Consider the following 18203-nt stretch of genomic DNA (forward strand, 5'->3'; position numbering starts at 1 on the left):
TGTTAGCTGCTTCTGCTCGACTCTCTTTCCTGTCACAATATTTGACTTTTCTGATGCTGCTACGATAGTATTTTACTCTACCTATTACCATACCGAACAGTCTATCTGGTCAACGAGCAAGACGTTATGGACGGGGACGAGGTGCGCAGAGACGCGCGCCTTTGATATGTGGACGGCATTTTTGCTTCTTTTGGCTTACATCCAATTAATTGCACTATCCACGGCGTTTGCAGCTCGACCAGGCGAAGTGGGACCAATGGTCGCGCCTGCTCGCGGGCCTCGCGGGGCAGATTGGCGGCAGCAAGCGCGACGATGGCGTCATGCAGCGCCTGTATGAGTTGGCAGTGGAGCTGAGGGACAAACTGCGATACAGGTTGGTCGGGAAACTGATGCGCATGGACGCCCGCGCATGGGCGAAGCCACACGGGAGTCAGTCGCGCTTGACGCGACAATGTATTTCACCTGACACCCTTCTTGAAATAGTGTCCCCGCGCACGTACCACGTAACACGGCGGCGGTCGGCTGCCCAAAGCGCGCTAAAACCACGCTGGGCCAAACCTTTGGTCGCCCTCCCTCCGTGTGCGCCATGCCGCCCATGCGCAGCCAAGGGCGCCTGCGCACCGTGAAGCAGGAGCTGGCGGTGACCTCCGCCGCCGCTCGCTCCGAGCGCCAGGAGTCGCTGGCGCGGCTTCGGGAGCTGGAGACGGAGGTGGCACGGCTAGCCGGCGCGGTGCGTGCGCGGGAAGGGGCAGAGGCAGGGAGGGGAGGCACGGAGGGAGGGCATGGGCACGGGGGACGCGGCAGGGGCACGGGGGAAGGGGGAAGGGGTCCTCTACAGTGCACGGCGCCGTATACACGCGTGTTGTCTGCGCCGCCAGGGGGGCGCCTCTGCGTCGTCCCTACGCAGCGGGAATAGGACATGCGCACACGCATATGGCGTCGACCCGCTCTTACACACGCAGCCCGTCTGCTCCTACAACACACCCATACGGCCGTACACCCCCCCCCCCCCGCCTCCCCCTCCCCCTCCCCCCTACCCATCACTCCCCCTCCCTCCTACCCACCACGCACTCCTCTCCCCCATCCCATCCACCCCCCCTCCTTTCCCCCCTTTCCCTCCTTTCCCTCCCCCCCTCCTGCCCCCCACAGGTCCAGTCTCAGGGCAGCACGCTGGCTGCGCGCGAGACGGTGGCCACCGCCACGGCCGCGGAGAACGAGCAGCTGCGGCGGCACGTGGCGGCGCTGGAGAAGCAGCTGCAGCGGACGGAGGAGGACAGGTGGGGCGCGGAGGGAAAGGGGAGGGAGGAGGGAAGGGGAGAGAGGAGGGAAGGGGAGAGAGGAGGGTGGGGGAGAGAGGGAGGAAGGGGAGACAGGAAGGTGGGGGAAGGAGGAAGGGTGGGGGGAGGATGGGTGGGAGAAGATTAGGGAGCTGGATGGAGAGGGGGAGGAGGGGCAGGCTGACGACGGATGGTGGCGCGAATTGGCAGCACGGCAGGCCGCATACCGCTTGCGCCGCTTGCGCAGCTGCCTCAGCAGCTGCATCGGGCCGGGGCTTGCCCTGGGCGGCATGTCGTGTGATGTGCCGTGTGCGGGGCACGGGTCCACACACACACCGGTACTGCAACTCACACGTGACACCCTCGCAGGCTGGTGACCATCAATGAGCGCAACGAGGCGCTGCGCCACCTGGACAAGATGACGCAGCTGCTGGAGGTGCGTGCGTGTAAATGTGTGTGTTTGGGGAGGGGGCGGCGGAGGTGTGGGAGGTGGGTGGGTACTGGGTAGATGGGTTCCAATTCAGAGTGGGGAGATAAGTAGGGTGGTTCAGGGCGGGGGGCGGCGGAGATGTGGGAGGTGCGGGGCACGGCTGGGTGGGTGGGGATAGCGTCCGTTAGTTGGCTACCGGTAGTCGGTTGAGCGGCTACTACGGCATCGAGTGCTGGTGTTAACACTCTGCATGACCCAACGTCCATGTGTGCGCAGGACTCGGAGACGCGCGCGGCCACGGCGCAGGCGGAGCACAGCGGCCTCCTCAGTGAGGGGGGGGGCGTGGGCGAGGGCGAGGGCGGGGCCGGGGGCGGAAGACGGAAGCGGAACATTGCTCGACTTTACATACGGTGCTCTAGCCAACAAGCAGGCAGCGTGGTGGGCTTCCTGGTGATGATGGGACTCATTCGTGAGGCCCGGGCATGTAGTCCCCCTCCGTTATCAACACATAGACACATCCCTCCCAAAAAAGCCCCAACCGCCCTCCCTCCCCCCCATGCAGGCGAGCTGGTGGCCACCAAGGGCCGGCTGGCGGACATGTCGGCTCTGGAGACGTTGTACGGCGCGGCGCGGGACGAGCTGGGGCGGCTGGACAAGGAGAACCTGGAGCTCAAGGACATGGTGGCGGGCAGCAGCGCGGTGCTGGGCAGGAGCAGGTGGGTTTAGAGGGGGGGGCGGGGCGGGGGGGGTGTAGATACCAGCCCAAACTAAACCGAACCCAATGCAATAGAGCGAGGGGGGAGAGGGGGGGTTCGATTAAGGGCGTTGTAAATACCCCGGGGGGGGGGGACGAGGAGGGGGGCTAGTTCACTCGCTCAACCAAGCAGGGAGGGGAGCATGGGGGTTGGCAGGAGCAGTTTGGTGCAGGGCAGCAGCGCAGTGCTGGGCCCTCAGGACCAAGTGCGGGAAAAGGAAGGATGGGGAGGGGTTAGGGCAGTGGGGACACGGTACAGCAGTGGGGCTGGGGTGCTGTGCGGCAGGTGCTGGTGGGTTGAGGGGCGTCTGAATGACCATCGGCGTTTGATGGGCGGACATTAAGATCACGCGAAGACAATGTGTATAATGTATACGTGTTGCATCGCCTCAAGTCCCAAATCGACCGGGCTCCCTGCTGCTACACAGGATCCTGGAGGCTCTGGGCATTCCGGACAGCTCCGACGTGTTCGTGTCAACCCGGGGGCACGGCAGCGGGCGGCGCGGCAGCACCGGCCGCAGCCGCAGTGCGCCGCGCACTCGGCGCCTGTCCGCCTCCGCCTCGCCCGCTGTAGGTCAGTTGGTTGTGCGGTGGACTCGCTAGAAATTGGTTGGTGGTCGGCGTTGTCGGCATCACAGTATTCCGTCTTTCGTAATTGGATTAATCAAGGAAAAGGGGCACGTGCGTGCGGTGCGCGGGAAGTTCGTCGAAACCGCACCGCCACCGGTAACACACCTCGTGGCATCGTGCACGCCCCCCACGCACGCCCCCACGCACGCCCCCATGCACGGCTGCAGTTCCTCCTTGCAGCGTGACTGTTTCCTTACGGGATTGGTTCACAGGTAACCGCCATGCATGCACGCCTCCCGCCCCCCCCCCCCCCATATATGCCTGCAGGCGCCATCACGGCAAGTACGCGCGGTGCCTTCGTGCCGGAGCTGGTGCCCATGTCCGCGGACGTGTACCGCAGCAGCGGCGGCAGGACCCTGGCGCGGCCGCTGTCGCCAGGTGCGGCGGGGGAGGCGGGATTGGGGGAGGGGGCGGGCAGGGATGCGGCATTTGGGGAGCTTGCCCGGAACAGGGCCGCATTGCGGGGGGAGGGGTTATGTGGTAGCAGTGGCGGCCGTGGTGTGAAGGGGGTGGAGCGGCGGACGCGGCTGGTTATGCGGTGTGTGGAGGACAGGTTTGACCCGACATGACTGCCACCCATGCGCTTGCCTGCCTTGTTGCACTGCTGATCCCGCTGCTGCTGCTCGACGTGCTTCACCTGCTTGCCATGCGATGCCACCCACGCCCGGGACAGGCCGCGGCGTGGCTCGCTCGCCGGGTGCTGCTGGCGGCGGCGGCGGCGGTGGGCTGCTGGGCTCCTACCGCGGCGGCTCACACATGTTGGAGGACCCGGTGCGTGCGGTGGGGGCGGAGGGGGGGAGCTGCAGTGCAGAATGTGTGGGGGGTGGATGGTGTGTGTGTGTGTGGGGGGGGGGGGGGCTGCAATGCAGTGGGGTGGGTTGGGGGCGAGGTAACTCTGAACCAATCCCATAAGGAACCTGTGGCGCACAGTAGTGGGGGGGAAGGGCAGTGCAGTGGGGTGTATGCCGCAGTGCAGTGCCCGTACCGGGGCTCACAGGGCCCAACGGGCTCCCACAGCTCCGCGGCTCAATCCATCTAACCCACCCACCCACCCGCCGACCTCCCGCTCTTCTGTGACCCTTTCCGTGTCCAAACCCCACCCTTACCCCTCCACCCCCACTTCCTCCACCCCCCTACCCCTCCATCCCTTAGCCCTCAACTCCACTTACCCCTCCATCCCCCACCCTTACCCCTCCATCCCTTACTCCTCCGCCCCCAGGTCAGCGACATGGCCTTCCTGGGCCCCCCCTCCTCCGCCTACCCGCCCGACCCGGAGAACTACGTCTTCTACCGGGTGGGCGGCGGGTACGCCTCCAAGATCGTGAGTGCGGGTGGCGTGGCGAGGAGCGAACGCGCGGGACTTTGTGAGGGCTGCATGCAGGTGTTTGATCCTGTCCAAAACGTGTCCCTGTCCCATCTCCTTGTCCCACCTCTTACGTGCCTGCCTCTGGTCTAGTACTGATCTGATCGTCTCGATGCTACCTTGTAGTACCTTGCCCCACCCCCTGCACACACACACACACACACACACACACACACACACACACACACCTCTGCCCCCCAGGACCCGCTTCAGCCGGTGGTACCCCAGCCCCGCGCCTCGGGCTGGGTGCCCAAGGACGTGGTGCGCCTGGTGCAGGTGAGGGGGAGGGCGGGAGGGAGGAAGAGAGGGAGGAAGGGAGGAAGGGAGGAAGAGAGGGAGGGAGGGAGCGGGAGGGAGGAAGAGAGGGAGGGAGGGAGCGGGAGGGAGGGAGGGAGGGAGGGAGGGAGGAGGGGAGGGAGGGGGGCCAAGAGGGTGCTGTGTGGGGTCAGCGGTGCGGGAGTGGGGGTCACCGGGGAAGGGGCCCGCGACCGGTTTGCAGGGGACTGAGGGAGTACAATTTGGTGCCACCGGGCTTTACGAACAAACACAGACACTGCGTGGCACCCCTGGGGCGGAGACGCGGGCCAGCATTGAATGTACGTCTTTACTAACCGGTATGCCACACCGCACATCCTCTGCCTGCCAAAACCTCATGACCTCCGCCCGCTACCCCGCAACCCAAATGCGGTTCCGCCCGCAGGCCTTCCGCCACAGCTACGGGCTGTCTTTGGAGTGGCGGTTCTGGGAGCCGCTGGTGCTAATGATCGACGAGGTGCGGCCGGTGGGGCGTGTTGGTTCAAAGGCACCAGCTGCATTTGCATGAGAAAACCGAGGGATGGAGGGGGTGAGGAGCTGGGGAAGAGGGGGAAGGGGGAGCAGGCGTCCGGTGGTCCCGATGCGTGTGCCGCCGTAACCGGTTGGCAATCAAGGTCGACAGATGGATTTGTGTGCTTCAAATGTCTCTGGCAAGCTTGCCCGCACCCACTCGCACCCCACGTGTTCACACACACAGGTGTACCGCAGTCGCGCGGACGGCACTCTGGCAGCCATGCGGGCGGCGCAGCGGGACAAACTCAAGGTGGGGCGGCAGGGGCGGGGGTAGGGGGAGTGGGGGATTCGTCACCGCCAAGCTCAGATTAACAGAAACCCGAGGGGCGTTTGGGATTGGGCTCGGTCTGGGTTGGGGGGGCCTGCCCTGAAGCGAAGTGCGCAGCCACTGCCACCCCCATAAACCTGCCGTGCCCGCTGTACCTGCTGTTGCCATTCCTGTTTTCCCCCCTCGCGACGACTTGTCAACATTTTCTCGTCACACTTAAATTATGCATGGAACCTGACGATGGAGCCTCCCTTCCCACTCCCACCCCCACCCCCACTGCCTTCTGCCCCTGCTGCCGCAGACCATGAAGCGGCAGCTGCGCTCCGCGCTGGGCTACCCCAGCGCCCTGGCCAATGGCAAGATCAGCCACCTGCAGCGGCAGCTCACCAACGCGCGCAAGACACTGGCGGCCGGGGACCGCAAGGTGCGGCTTGGCGGCAGCGGCAGCAGGGGCAGAGCAGGAGGAGGGGCAGGTGGAGGGGCAGGAGGAGGGGTAGGGGTAGAGGAGAGGCTGGCAGGGCTGCAGGTGTTGGTTGTCTCTGGCTGGGGCGGGGCTGGGGCCGCTAGTGCGCGTCAGGGGCCTTCAGGCATGGGCTTCACCTCTCCGCCCACCCGACCAACCCGACAACCATGCGCTTCACTTCTTGACTGCATCCATCCCACTCCACTCCACTCACCACCACCCCTACCACCACTCCCTCCCGCATCCCTCCCATCATTCTCAACCCCACAGGGCGACGTGACTCTGAAGCAGATGGCGGTCAAGGACTACCACCTGGGCTTCCAGCTGGACAGGTGGGGGGGAGGGCGGGGGGGGGGGCCGGGGAGGTGGGCAGGCGGGGGGGGGCGGGCGGGCCCAGGTGGGGTCCGCAACGGGAGGGCGCTTTGGCAGGCCGGGGGTGAGGGTAGGTGTGTTGGGCGGGGCTGCATGTTGCGGTGGGGGTTGCGGCAGTCAAGCCCAGCGCCCTGGTCTCTTGGCTCCCTCCCCTTCCTGGGCTCCCTTCGCCCACCGCCATAGCCGTCACCATCACCGCCACCCAAGCCATCGCATCACCACGGCCACCACCGCCTTGCCATAACCACCACAACCGCCTGGCACCGTTGACGCTAACCACCAACTGCCGGCAATTTCCCCCTACACACACACACACACACACACACACACACACACACACACACACACACACACACAGGGCTGTGGAGGAGAACCACGCGCTGCGCCGCTCCCTGGAGGAGCTGGAGGACCTGTACACGTCAGCACTCAGCCCAGGGGGGGCGCGAGGAGGAGGAACGGGAGGAGGAGGAGGAGGAGCGGGAGGGGCAGGTCCGGGCGGCAGCCCCGCAGCTGCGCAGCAGCCGCACCCGCACCCGCACCCGCACTCGGCCGGCGTCAGCCGCGGCGGCGCCAGCCATGCCACCACCGCTTACCCGAGCGCCGGCGGCGCCAGCGCGGCGGCATACTCACGTGGCGGCGGCGGCGGGGGCGGCGGCGGCGGCGGGGGCGGCGGCGGCGGCGAGGCGGCGGGCCCCTCCGCGGGCGGCGCCAGCGCGCACTCCTCCTCCTATGCCTACGTCAGCCCTCGCGGCCTGTCACCGCACCACCACGCGCTGCTGTACCCGGCGCAGCACCAGGGGCAGCAGCAGCAGCAGCAGGCCTACCAGGCAGCCATGGGGCGCGCGGCGGCGGCGGCGCTGGCGTCCGGCGGCGGCGGTAACGGTAACGGTCATGGTCACGGTGCGGGGTACGGCTACGGCGGCCACGGCGGGGAGGACGCGGGCTCGATGGGGGGTGGCGGCGGGAACGGGAGCGTGTCGGAGGGGGCCTACTCGCGGCACACCAGCATGGGCTCGGCGGCGCACGCGGCGGAGGTGTACGGCCACGGCGGGGGCGTGAGCCACGGCGGCGTGTCGGCATCGCCGCACGTGTGAGGGGGCGTGGGGGAGGGGGGTTTAACTTTGAACCACTCCCGTAAGGAAACAGTCGCGCTGCGGGGGAGGGGGAGGGGGAGGGGAAGGGAGGGATGGACACGGATGGTGAGGAGGGGCCGGGCCGGTGGTGGTCAAGGGGGAGAGGGCGGACGGCGGGGCTGCGGAGGTGCCGCAAAAGTAGGACGGGGCTGGGATGCGTTAGGGTTCGAAGGCACCAGGCGGGTGCTTGGGTGTGTAGGGGAGCTGACACCGTGAGGTGTCGCGGGTTGGGTTAGGACTGGGGACGAACATGCGTGCGAGCTGGACGGTACCATATGTGTGATCGTGGGGTTGAACTTGTGGTGCGTGTGTTTGGAGATGCAATGGGTTCGGCCCTGTGTGTGTGCGTGTGCGGCGAGGGACGCAATTGTGCGGTAGGAGGCCCGCCTGCCTGGACTGGGACGTGCAATGCATCCGGAGTGGCCCCCTTTGCTGTCGGCTTGCGGTGACAGGCGACAGCAGCGCCCACGCCTCTGGAACACGAGGCTTGTTGCCGGGCTGGTCGTCTTGAGGGATGGGGTGTGACACGGTCAGACGGACTTGACTGAACGGTGACCTGATCTAAACCCGATAATAGGCGTAGTTGACGCAGGACTTACTGTTGTTCTCATGTGATGTTCCCGTGTGCAACCGGATTTTGTATGAAGCCATACAATGTTGCTGCCGCCCGATGCACGGGTGTGCAACCTCCCCTGGGTCTGAGTGTCGGCGTGTGGCTGCAAGGCCGCTGCGGAGTGAATATCGTGTGCATGTACTGTGTCGAGCTGCCGCGCTGCTGCTGGCTTACGCATCCCTGGTTCTGCACCGTCTGATAAGGTCGTGGGTCGGGAATGGGTCTGCGCCGTCGGATGCTTTTGTGATAGCGATCCGGCAGGCGGCAGCAGTAGTGGTGGGGTACCGTAGTGATCCTGATGGGCTCTGGATGCCCGCGGTGTAACATGCGCTCAACAACAACAAGGAACGGCTTTACAGCACCCGCCAGCTGTGCCGGGCTGCCCTGGCGTCCGCCGCAGGCTATGGCCTATGAGTGCCCTAGGCAGTAGGCAGCACAGTAGCACACGCGCGGCATACCGGTACCGCAAGGCCGCAAGCGGTATCGGTGCCAAGGTAAATAATGCGTTGGGTGCGTTCAGGGCCGGGCCGCTGTCGCACCGTAGATTTGGGATTTGGGATTTCGCCCTTCAACGAAGACGCTTCCCAGTAGTGCATGGGCACACCGGCAGTCGAGGACTGCTCGATCCCGGAGCCATGCACACGTGCGCTACAAAGCATTGACTGCCCGTGACACAATATTTGCGTCAAACCGCGCACCCAGGATTGCACACGTCCCACACACACACGGGTCCGATCACAGGTAGACGAGCCAGATGTAAAGAGCGCGCACAAGCTGCACACACAACCGCGCGCATATACTGCCCGTAGACGATAGTAGCAAATGTCTAACCGGCTCCGGCCCTTTGTTGTCCCAGGATAGCACACCCAGTCGGTGTGTCATGCTGTTCGTCTGCCAGACCGTCTCCCACCCTCCGTAACTTGATTAAGCCGCACCCATGGCCCTGACAGTGTCTCTAAAGCAACACTATTGGCCCTGACAGTGTCTCTTAAGCAGCACCCATGGCCCTGACAGTGTCGTGCTGCTGGGCTCTTGCTCGTGCACAACCATCAACGACCTCCCACCATCAACGACCTGCCATCTTTATTACGGCAGCACGATAGCGCACATGCAGGCGCGTGGCCTCATGCATGCTACAAAGCGCCTGACTCGTACTATATGCGGCAGTAGCATGAGACCTGCCATGCGACCTGATCATTCATGATAAAGCGCACCGTTGCGTGTCGTAACTGGCAAGCACTCATGGCGCACATGAAAGTAGTAACGCGGCATGAATAAGTGTGGCATATGTAGCAACCCGAAAAACACGCCATCCGAATTCTCATGTTAAGCACGCGCATGAGCACGATGCACAACCCGACCCATCAGCCCGTCGACTTGTCCGCAACACGCACACATACACATCGGCCCCAGCCCGCAGCCAGGGTCTTGCATACATTGTCAGCGCCCCTCACGTGCCAGACGCCCTGCCTTCTGTTGCCAGGCGTCCATTCAGGCACTGATCCCGATGGAGGACGGTGCACAATCACTGGTGTGGGCACCTGTGTACATAACTGCCGCCGGTACGTATGCGTCGTGTCAAGCACTGCAGGTGGCCTCGACTCTAAGGCTCCCGCCAACATGGCTTGCCAGCCATCCAGCGCCGCCGCCCTACTTGAAGTGCTTGGAGTCGTGCTACTTGAAGTGCTTGGAGTCGTGCTACTTGAAGTGCTTGGAGTCGTGCTACTTGAAGTGCTTGGAGTCGTGCGGCTGCGCCGTCTTGAGCCACTCCGCGCAGTCCGGCCCCAGCTCCTGCGCAGTGAGGGAGCCGCGGGGTCAGGGACTGATGAGGGCGATCGAGCTTGGTTCAGGGGGAGCGGGGCCGGCAAAGCGGGTGGGCGGAAAGAGCCGCACCTGCAGGGCTCCGTGCGCCCCAGCTCCTGTCTTCCAGCCCGCCTCCCCTATATCCCCTACTACGGTGCCCCTTTGTCCTGCCCTCTGTCTCGGCGCCTCACCTTGATGGCCCGCTCCTCGTAGACGCGGCAGTCCTCCTCCGTCAGGGAGTCCTTCCAGCGCCCGTTGGTGCCCTGCAGGGTGGGTGGTGGTGGCGGGGATGGCGGTGGTGGTGGTGGCGATGGTGGTGGTGGTGGCGGTGGTGGTGGTGGTGGTGTGGTGGGGTAGCCATTCATGCGAACGGTGGGTGTCAAAGGTGGAAGTGCCGACATCCAGGGGTACAGCGGGAGCACGCGCCATACCGAAATCGCAAGCATGGCAGCTGTCGCTTACAGCTTGCCTACCTGCGCATTCCCTGCAATCGCGGTGTCCGCCCTCCCTAGCTTGTTAACACACACACACACACACACACACACACACACACATACGCACACACACAAACCCACCCCGGACCGCTAGCTACCCACCTTGTAGATGAAGTCACTGGCGCCGTGCTCCCAGAACACACCGCCACCCGGCACCGCCAGCTCGGCGTGGGCGCGCATCCAGTCCTGGCCATGGGGCGCGGCGGGGAGGGTTACATTCATGAATATTTAAGACGTGAAGGCGTAGGTAGCAAGGACCAGTACGATAGCGGGCGCGTTGTTGCAGGGAGGGATCGTCCGCATTCAACATCATGTAGGCTGGGGGCGGAGGCGTGTTGGAGGAGCAGCTGCATGCAACCTGGACCAAGATCGGACAGTTCTATGCGGTTCTCAGGCCCATCCTATTCGGTGTCCGGTCGGCCGCGCGCACACAGTCCACTCACCATGGAGCAGTGCTCCAGAATGGTGGGCCACCTGCGTGGGCGCGATCGAGCCAGTGCAGGGATTGTGTGGGAGGGGGCCAAAGCAGGCGTGCATAACCTCGCCGGAAACACCCGTAAACACACCGGCGCAAAGCAGGCACAAAGCAACAACATGCCGCGAACTACACACCTACTCGGACCGTCCGCCGTCCGTCCTGCAGTCCTGCCGAGCTAACTTAGCTAACGCCACTCTGGCCGTACTCTACAGCCACAAACTCACTTGTCGTCGGGCACGGCAATGTCCAGGAAGTTGGCGATGCGCCGCGCCTCCCCCGGCAGGTCCGCCCGCAGCGCGCTGAAGTGCACCAGCATCACGTTGGGCAGCTGACGCACAGCCCACCAGCTGGCCACGTGCGAGAAGAAGGGCCTGCGGTCGTGCGGCCGTTCGTTGCCGTACGTGTGCGGCGGGTTTGCATGCGTGCGTGTTTCATGCCGGGGTGAGAGTTTTTGGGAAAGCGCGAAAGCGGGCGGGTATGACAGTGTACCGCGCGCGCTGGTTGGCACGATGGGGTGTGTGGCCCGGCAAAGCAGGCGAGAGCGCCACCACCCACCACCCGCCGCCCCCAACATCAACGTACAGTAGGCACCCACCCCAATCTGCTCCCCCCCCCGCTCTCACCACCAGTGCGGCCCGCCGTCCTGCTCCAGCCAGTCCAGGAAGTACTGCCGCGGGTCGGGGTGCGGGCGGGTGATGGGCGGGCCCACACGGCCCGGCGTGTCGTTCAAGACGCTGTACCACATGGCGTTGGCGGTTGAGTGGTGGTTGTACAGGCTCCAGCACATGTCTGTAAGCGCGCGCACGTGTGTTTATGTTTGTTTGTGTGTGAGCTTGTGTTGTGCTGTGTACGGTATGTTGTGTGTCCCCATCGCCCATCCCCCAGCCCGCTAGCTTTGGAATGAAAGTGCTCCCCCCCCCCACACACACAATCCCCCAGCCCCCAGCCCCACCCGTGCCTCACCGCGGCCATCGCGCACGAGGTAGATGTACTTGGTGTTGGGGTTGTACGGCAGGCAGTCGGTGGGCAGGTGGCTCTTGATGAAGCGGCGCTGGGTCTGCGCCTCCAGCGCCGCCATCATGGGCTCCTTGGGTATCACACGCATGTCCAGCCACGGCGACGCGTCGGCGGTGCGAAACGTCGGGTCACCGCCGCTGATGAGCTGGCCCACCAACTGTTTTCAATTGGGTTGTGATGTGTGGGACGAATTCATGTGAGTGTGTGTGGTGTGAACTCAGGGCGCGCGGGGTGGGGCGCGGCAGGGGCAAGCCGTGGCATGGGGCAGAGGCACCTTGACGGAGGCCCGGACAGGGAGTCAGGGCGTTAGGCGGCCACACCTGCTGGGTGAGGGTGGTGCCCGCCTTGGCGTAGCTGCAGATGACAATGTCATCGTTGCGCCATTTGAGCTCCTTCCATCGCTGCGAGTGCCAGGTTGAGGCGCGGGCCGACATTATGAATGCGACATTGCCAACCTTCCACGCAAACCGACATTTGTCATGAAGCGATCAATGGCTTTTACTGGTTTCATTTACTCGGTCAGCTCAGCCCGACAAGTGCCCTGAAACGTATTGCCACTTGTCTTCCACACTTGTTCTACTTCCTAGCCCGGCCCGGTTTCTAAAACTTTTGTACATTGAATAGCCCTTACGCCTATATTTAAAACTACGAGCACTATCTCTCATTTCGTGGCTGTCTGCACCGCGTGACGCGCCACTGCGGCAATTCGCCGCGAGCACGCGGTGAAGCCCACTTACTGTGCTTTCCATGTGGTGGTTGTGCATCTCCTTAAGCTCTGAAGGCCACGCCATCTTTGCTGACGGACGCGCTGACGCAATTGCTGCACTGAATGGGTTCGGTCGGTGTCTGAAGCAACAGCGGCACGACAGACAGGCTACTACTATTATAAGCAGCACTTGTAACGCAATCTGTTGTGGCGCACCTGGGGATGCACAGACTAAATTGGGTTGTCAGCATGGGTCACAGGATCCGTGAACTTGGGAAGCTGTCCGGGAGGGAGTTTCGTTAGAACCGAGCGAGCGACTCGCGAGTCGCGACCCTGCGCCTTCGACCAGTAACTTCGGTTAACTGTTGCAGGGGTAACTACACAGACAGACCCGCGGGGTGCCCGCTGCCCACTCTAGGCACTGCTCTGCGAGCCGCGCAGCCCTGGCCCGCCGCTATCACAAACATCAGCACATCTCTCAACCAGTCAACGGTCCGGTCCCGGCACAGAACGCCTCCCTACCCAGCTCCCCGCCTGCCGCCTGCGCCGCCACCCAGCCCTTCTCTCGCGTCTCCATCCCTCGCGCCACAGCTCCCTTTGGCTAGCAGCCCGCAGTGCACTCCTGGCTCGGCCACCGCAGCCCCTACCCGCCCCACTCCTCCTCTCACTGCGCCTACCCTTCCTCTGCTCCTCCTCTTCTCCTCTGCTCCTCCTCTTCTCCTCTTCTCCTCCTCTTCTCCTCTGCTCCTCCTCTGCTCCTCCTCTTCTCCTCTACTGCTCCAGCTGCCCCGCAGGCGGCGGCGGCGGCCCGCCTGTAAGCCCGGCGTTTCGCCGGACCGCCACCGCCAGCGCCGCCCAGTCGCGGTCCGCCAGCCCGTTGGCCTTTGCGGCCAGCAGGTGTTGGTAGGCCACGTCAGCCTGAGGGGGGGGTAGGCGTTCATGGAGAACGGAGTTGTAAGCGTAAATGGAGAGGGAGGGGCATGGGCAGAAAGGCGGGAGGAGGAAGGAGGTTGGATGGGGTGGTAGATACCAGCCCAAACTGGGGGTACGTAGGGCGTCAAGGCGCGGGCAGGGGTCACGACAGCCGAGCCGCAGGAGCGCTGCAGGCTGCTAGCCGCACGGGCGCTGTGCCACGGGGGACGGAGACGGGAGACAAGGGCTGGGTGGCGGCGGAAAGAACGGCAGTTTGTGTGTTCGGGGCTGGGGTTGGGAGATGAGGCGTGCTGTGTGCTTGAGGCATCTGGTCGGCATCCAAGCCGACCCCCTGCACCAGCTCCCCCCCCCCCGTTTACCACTTCCTTAACTAATCATGAATGTAACCCCCCCGCACTGGTCAACCGTTCCAACTAACTGCCGCACCCACCATACACCACCTACCCACCCACCCGACCCACCCACCCACCCACCCTCCCACTCTACACACACACACCCTGCACACCCGCACCCACCAGCGGCAGGGGCGCCTCACTAGACTCGGCCAGTCGCCGCATGAGGTTGACGTCCTTGAGGCCCAGAGTCACCTGGAGCACAGGAGAGGAGAGGGGAGGGCAGGAGAGTGGGTGTACGTCGTAGGTCTGGGGGAACGCCATGTCCGAACCAATAGCAGCCAACCCATATCCCTTCTTGCCCTCTCTTGCTCGCCGCCTACTTCCCCTCCACCTTCTCTTACCGTGAAGCCCGCGCCCGCTCCGAACGCGTCCGCCGCGATGCGACTGCCGTAGCCGTGCACGATGGGCACCGGCAGTATCTCATCAATGAACGACATGTAGCTCTGCCTGCACACATGTGATGCAAGGACATTTATGTGTGCATGTGTGTAACTATGACGAACCCCGCCGTGTTGATCCGTCATGGTGGGCGTGTTTGCGGTGGGCTGGCGCCGTGTGTTGACGTGGTCTGGCAAGGACATGGCGTTCACAGGGCTCCGCTGCATGTCCACAGCCGGGTGCTGCCGCCACGCAGTGCCGCTACACCTGGCACGGCGTCACCCCCTCAACGGCCTAGCTCGCTCCTGCAAAGGGGCTTCTGACTACCCTACCTACACGATAACAGCCCCACGCCTCGTTTCCGCACCGCACCGCACCGCACCGCACAGCCCCGCACATGGGGATGCCGCTAGAGCCCCCCGCCCCGCTATTGGTGATGTGCCCGTACCGCCCCGCACCTGGGGATGCCGTTCTTCTCCGCCAGTGTCATCCCCTCCGCCAGCAGCTCAATCAGCGACACTGCGCACATGAGGGCGGCGAGCGTGGTGGTTGAGAAGACGAGGCGTGCCCGAAGACGCGGGCAACAACTGTTCGGCATGCCGCGCCTGCAATTCGCCTCAGACTTCGTACTGAACACGACCCCACCCACTGCCACACACGCACTGCCACACACTCGCAGCGCTTGTATTTCCTTGTCCTCGTTCCCCCTGCCACACAGGCACACGCACACGCGCACACACGCCCGCGCGCGCTCTCACCCAGGTGGAAGTTGGCGAGCAGCTTCATGACGTGCGCCTTGTGCGGCTGCCCGCCCAGGTCCAGCACCTTGCGCGACATGCAGCTGGGGGGGGGGGCGAGGAGGGGGGGAGAAGGAGGGGGAGAAGGGGCAAGGAAGGGGGAGAAGGAAGGGGAGGGGAGATGGGAAGGGGAGTTGGGGCGGGCAATCGGAAGCGAGGGATGGGAGAGGGCGGGAGAGGCGCGAAGTACAGTGGGAGGACCGGTATGCGCATGGGTCTCGACTGCAAAAGAAGACACGCCATTGAGGTGGGGGTGGGATGGCGCAGTTTTCAACAATGTGACAACAATTTCGGCATCTTATCAGAATTATGCCGTCGTAAGTTCGGTGGCTGCAAGCTGCATGCGCTCACGCGAGGTAGGGCGCGATGCGCTGTTTGGCTTCCTCGGGCCCCGAGCAGAAGATGAGCAGGTTGGCGGCGGCGGCGGCGTCCGGCCTGTGCGTGTGTGGGGTTTGGGTCGGGAGGGGGGTTGCATGTCATTGTGGGCAGCAGAGCCGCTATGACGTGCTTGGCGGCTGCTTGCCGTTGATGACAAACAGTTTGGTCAATGGTAATTGGCGCTGGCCGTGGGTGCTGGTGCGGGCTGCGGTTGCGGTTGCGGTTGCCGCACCGTGCACACATGCTGCTTTCCCCGTGGGCGTTATGGGGCACAGTTTGCCCGCCCGCTTGGAAGCCCACAGCCTACTGCTGCCCGCCCTTGCGGTGCCACACCCAGCCCATCACGGGAATGGTGAAGCAGCCCAACCTCAAAAAGGCATTCCCCTGCTCCTGCCCCTGCCCCTGCCTGGCCCCACACGCCATGCCCCCACCCACCTGCCCAGCACGGGGCACGCCACGTACTGCACCCCCACACCCCCCAGCAAGGCCGCCATCTCCCGCGTCGTGTCGGGACTCACCTGGCGGGGGAGGGGGGGGGGCGGCGTAATGCGTGGCGGGAGGGAGGGAGGATCATCGTATCACATCCCGCAGGCGAGGCAAGCACCCAAAGAAGCAGTGAAAGGCCGACCGCTTCCCTTCCGTGTAAACGCAGACCCGTGCCCATCATAGCTAGCTCCATAATCCTAAGGCCATTAAAAATCCCCACCACCTCCATTCCCCCTCCCCTTCCCCCCCCCCCACACACACAGCCGCACCGTGCTGCAATCCACCAGGATTCGTGGCACCGCGCCCGCCGCCCCAGCCCCCGAGGCGGCCGCCCCCGCCGCGGCAAACGCCGTCGCCAGCTGTGTGGCCACCTCTCGCACTGCGGCGTCGTGCGCCAGCATCGTGAACACCACGTCACAGGTTCGAGCCACGGCCTGTGCAAATAAAGGCACCGCGCATGCACCGCAAGGGCTTAAGAATGCTACGAACTACAGGTGGTTGTTGCGCACTTTATAGACATCAAACAGCCCACGGGTCAGCCTGCTGATCCGCCATGAGAAAAGGTGCACCCATCTGCATCATCACATCTCCCCCAAGCCCATGGAAGCAGGTATATCTTCAGCGCAAGAGGGAAGCTGGAGGCGGGGATTGGGAAGGGGGGGTTACGGACAACCCCTGACTCCCTCCATAACGCCCACTGCATTCTCGCCACTCCATAGCCCATTTGCTTGCCTCCAGGTTATCTGCGGCCTCCATGCAGCCCTGAGGCAGCCCCGGATCCTCCAGCAGCTGCCGCGTCTTCGAGGGGTCGCGGTTGAACACAAGCAGCGGCGCGGCGCCAGCCGACTGCAGGTGTCGGGCGAGGCAGCTCGCCTGCCCCTTGCCCTGTGTGGTGTTGCGCGACCGAGGGGTGAAGGCAGCACGCCAGGACAGGGCCAATTGGGCTTTTTGATGATGTTATTCTGCTTATCAGCTGAAATTGCCGAGTACGCACCATGGCGCCTAACCCCACGAAGCCCACGCGCTGTGTCGGAGCTGCTTGCGCAACTGCAGGCCCTGAGGTCGACGCCATTTGTCCGATTGTTTCACTTAGAAAATAAGGCGATAGATGGATGTATAGTTTGCCAAGACTTCCTTTCCTAGTGGCCGGTTCCAGGCTCACTGGATTCCGCGCCCCATCGCGCGCGATTACTTTCGCAGTTTCGCTCGTTGGCCGGATGACATGCCGTCAAGCAAAAATTACCCTTATGATATAGAAACCTTAATGCAAGACTCTGCCGCCAACATGGCAATGGGCGACGCGAGCATCGCAGCTGAGGCAGCTGCGCTGCGTGTGAAGAATGCAAGCTTGGAGCGGGAGGTAGAGTCGCTTCGGGAGCAGCTGCTGGCGCTGCGAGCGGAGCTTGGGAGCGCGAAAACCCAGGTGAGCCCAACCATTTTGCCCCAACCACATCGCTGGGGACCATCCTCACACCCTCGGCACCTGCCACCACATTTCACACTTGGACATTTCAACCAATACACGCATAGGAGGACACCTCGAGTGGAGCCGCGGAGCAGCGCAATGGCGGGGCCACGGCCACCACATCATTATCCACGGCGCCATCCTCGGCCCCGGCCCCGCCCCGCGCAGCGCCGCGGCACGGCCTCAGCAGGGCGCAGGTGCGGCCGCCGCGCCTCTATAGCCGTACTAACGTGTCACTGACCATGCTGCATAAAGTTCAACCATCATGTTCATTACCAAAACGGTATACCGGATAGCTCTCAACGCCTACAGCGGCGCCGCTCACGCGACCTGGCGCGCTGCTGGCCGCTGCACCCGAGGCTGCTGCACGAATCTACGTGACACCGCATGCGATCAACTACATGCCACCTGCCTGCCACCTGCATTGACACTGCATTGACACCTGCATCTGACCGTCTGTCGCATGCCGCCGCCGCCGCCGCGCACAGGTGGAGCGCTACTCGCGGCACCTGCTGCTGCCCGCGTTCGGTGTGGCGGCGCAGGAGCGGCTGCTGCGCGGCGGCGTGTTGGTGGTGGGGTGCGGCGGACTGGGCTCGCCGGTGGCCATGTACCTGGCGGCGGCGGGCGTGGGTGAGCGGGGCGGGGGTTTTAGGGGGAGGGGTGGGAGGGGTGGTACACACTTGGCGAATTATGAAGAAGCGAAGCAGGGGGCGGGGTGGGTGAGCGGGGCAGGAGGAGTCGG

The 18203-nt window shown here is 64.2% G+C and overlaps 4 protein-coding genes across 4 annotated transcripts in view; 2 read left to right on the forward strand and 2 right to left on the reverse strand.

Annotated features, from left to right (window-relative positions):
- Positions 1-50: 50 nt before the first annotated feature.
- Positions 51-8467, forward strand: CHLRE_09g401923v5 (uncharacterized protein). Its single transcript, XM_043066048.1, has 17 exons — positions 51-141; positions 234-373; positions 604-730; positions 1150-1277; positions 1647-1713; positions 1984-2035; positions 2270-2423; positions 2890-3035; positions 3359-3469; positions 3765-3862; positions 4311-4412; positions 4656-4730; positions 5155-5226; positions 5467-5532; positions 5852-5974; positions 6284-6345; positions 6744-8467. Exons 1-17 carry the CDS (start codon positions 127-129, stop codon positions 7477-7479), a joined length of 2274 nt encoding a protein of 757 aa, XP_042921411.1. The 5' UTR covers positions 51-126; the 3' UTR covers positions 7480-8467.
- Positions 8468-8472: 5 nt separating this feature from the next.
- On the reverse strand, positions 8473-12826 carry CHLRE_09g401960v5 (uncharacterized protein). Its single transcript, XM_043066050.1, has 9 exons — positions 12661-12826; positions 12244-12324; positions 11870-12080; positions 11530-11695; positions 11131-11277; positions 10872-10902; positions 10531-10614; positions 10126-10197; positions 8473-9922 (listed from the first exon to the last, which is right to left on the reverse strand). The coding sequence occupies exons 1-9, from the start codon at positions 12712-12714 to the stop codon at positions 9854-9856; spliced, it is 915 nt and encodes a 304-aa protein (XP_042921412.1). The 5' UTR covers positions 12715-12826; the 3' UTR covers positions 8473-9853.
- Positions 12827-12874: 48 nt separating this feature from the next.
- On the reverse strand, positions 12875-17080 carry CHLRE_09g401997v5 (uncharacterized protein). The gene is made up of 10 exons (XM_043066051.1): positions 16991-17080; positions 16729-16881; positions 16266-16430; positions 15946-16028; positions 15484-15567; positions 15094-15176; positions 14794-14854; positions 14299-14404; positions 14078-14149; positions 12875-13547 (listed from the first exon to the last, which is right to left on the reverse strand). The coding sequence occupies exons 2-10, from the start codon at positions 16750-16752 to the stop codon at positions 13401-13403; spliced, it is 825 nt and encodes a 274-aa protein (XP_042921413.1). The 5' UTR covers positions 16753-16881; positions 16991-17080; the 3' UTR covers positions 12875-13400.
- A 100-nt stretch (positions 17081-17180) lies between these two features.
- CHLRE_09g402034v5 (uncharacterized protein) overlaps positions 17181-18203 on the forward strand; it is a 6712-nt gene continuing 5689 nt past the window's right edge. Inside the window, exons 1-3 of the mRNA XM_043066052.1 lie at positions 17181-17419; positions 17527-17658; positions 17950-18091. Coding sequence (XP_042921414.1) covers positions 17282-17419; positions 17527-17658; positions 17950-18091 — 412 coding nt within the window. The 5' untranslated portion in view covers positions 17181-17281. The remainder of the gene's footprint in view (positions 17420-17526; positions 17659-17949; positions 18092-18203) is intronic.

The sequence above is a fragment of the Chlamydomonas reinhardtii genome, chromosome 9, assembly GCF_000002595.2.
Source record: "Chlamydomonas reinhardtii strain CC-503 cw92 mt+ chromosome 9, whole genome shotgun sequence".
Classification (NCBI taxonomy): Eukaryota; Viridiplantae; Chlorophyta; class Chlorophyceae; order Chlamydomonadales; family Chlamydomonadaceae; genus Chlamydomonas; species Chlamydomonas reinhardtii.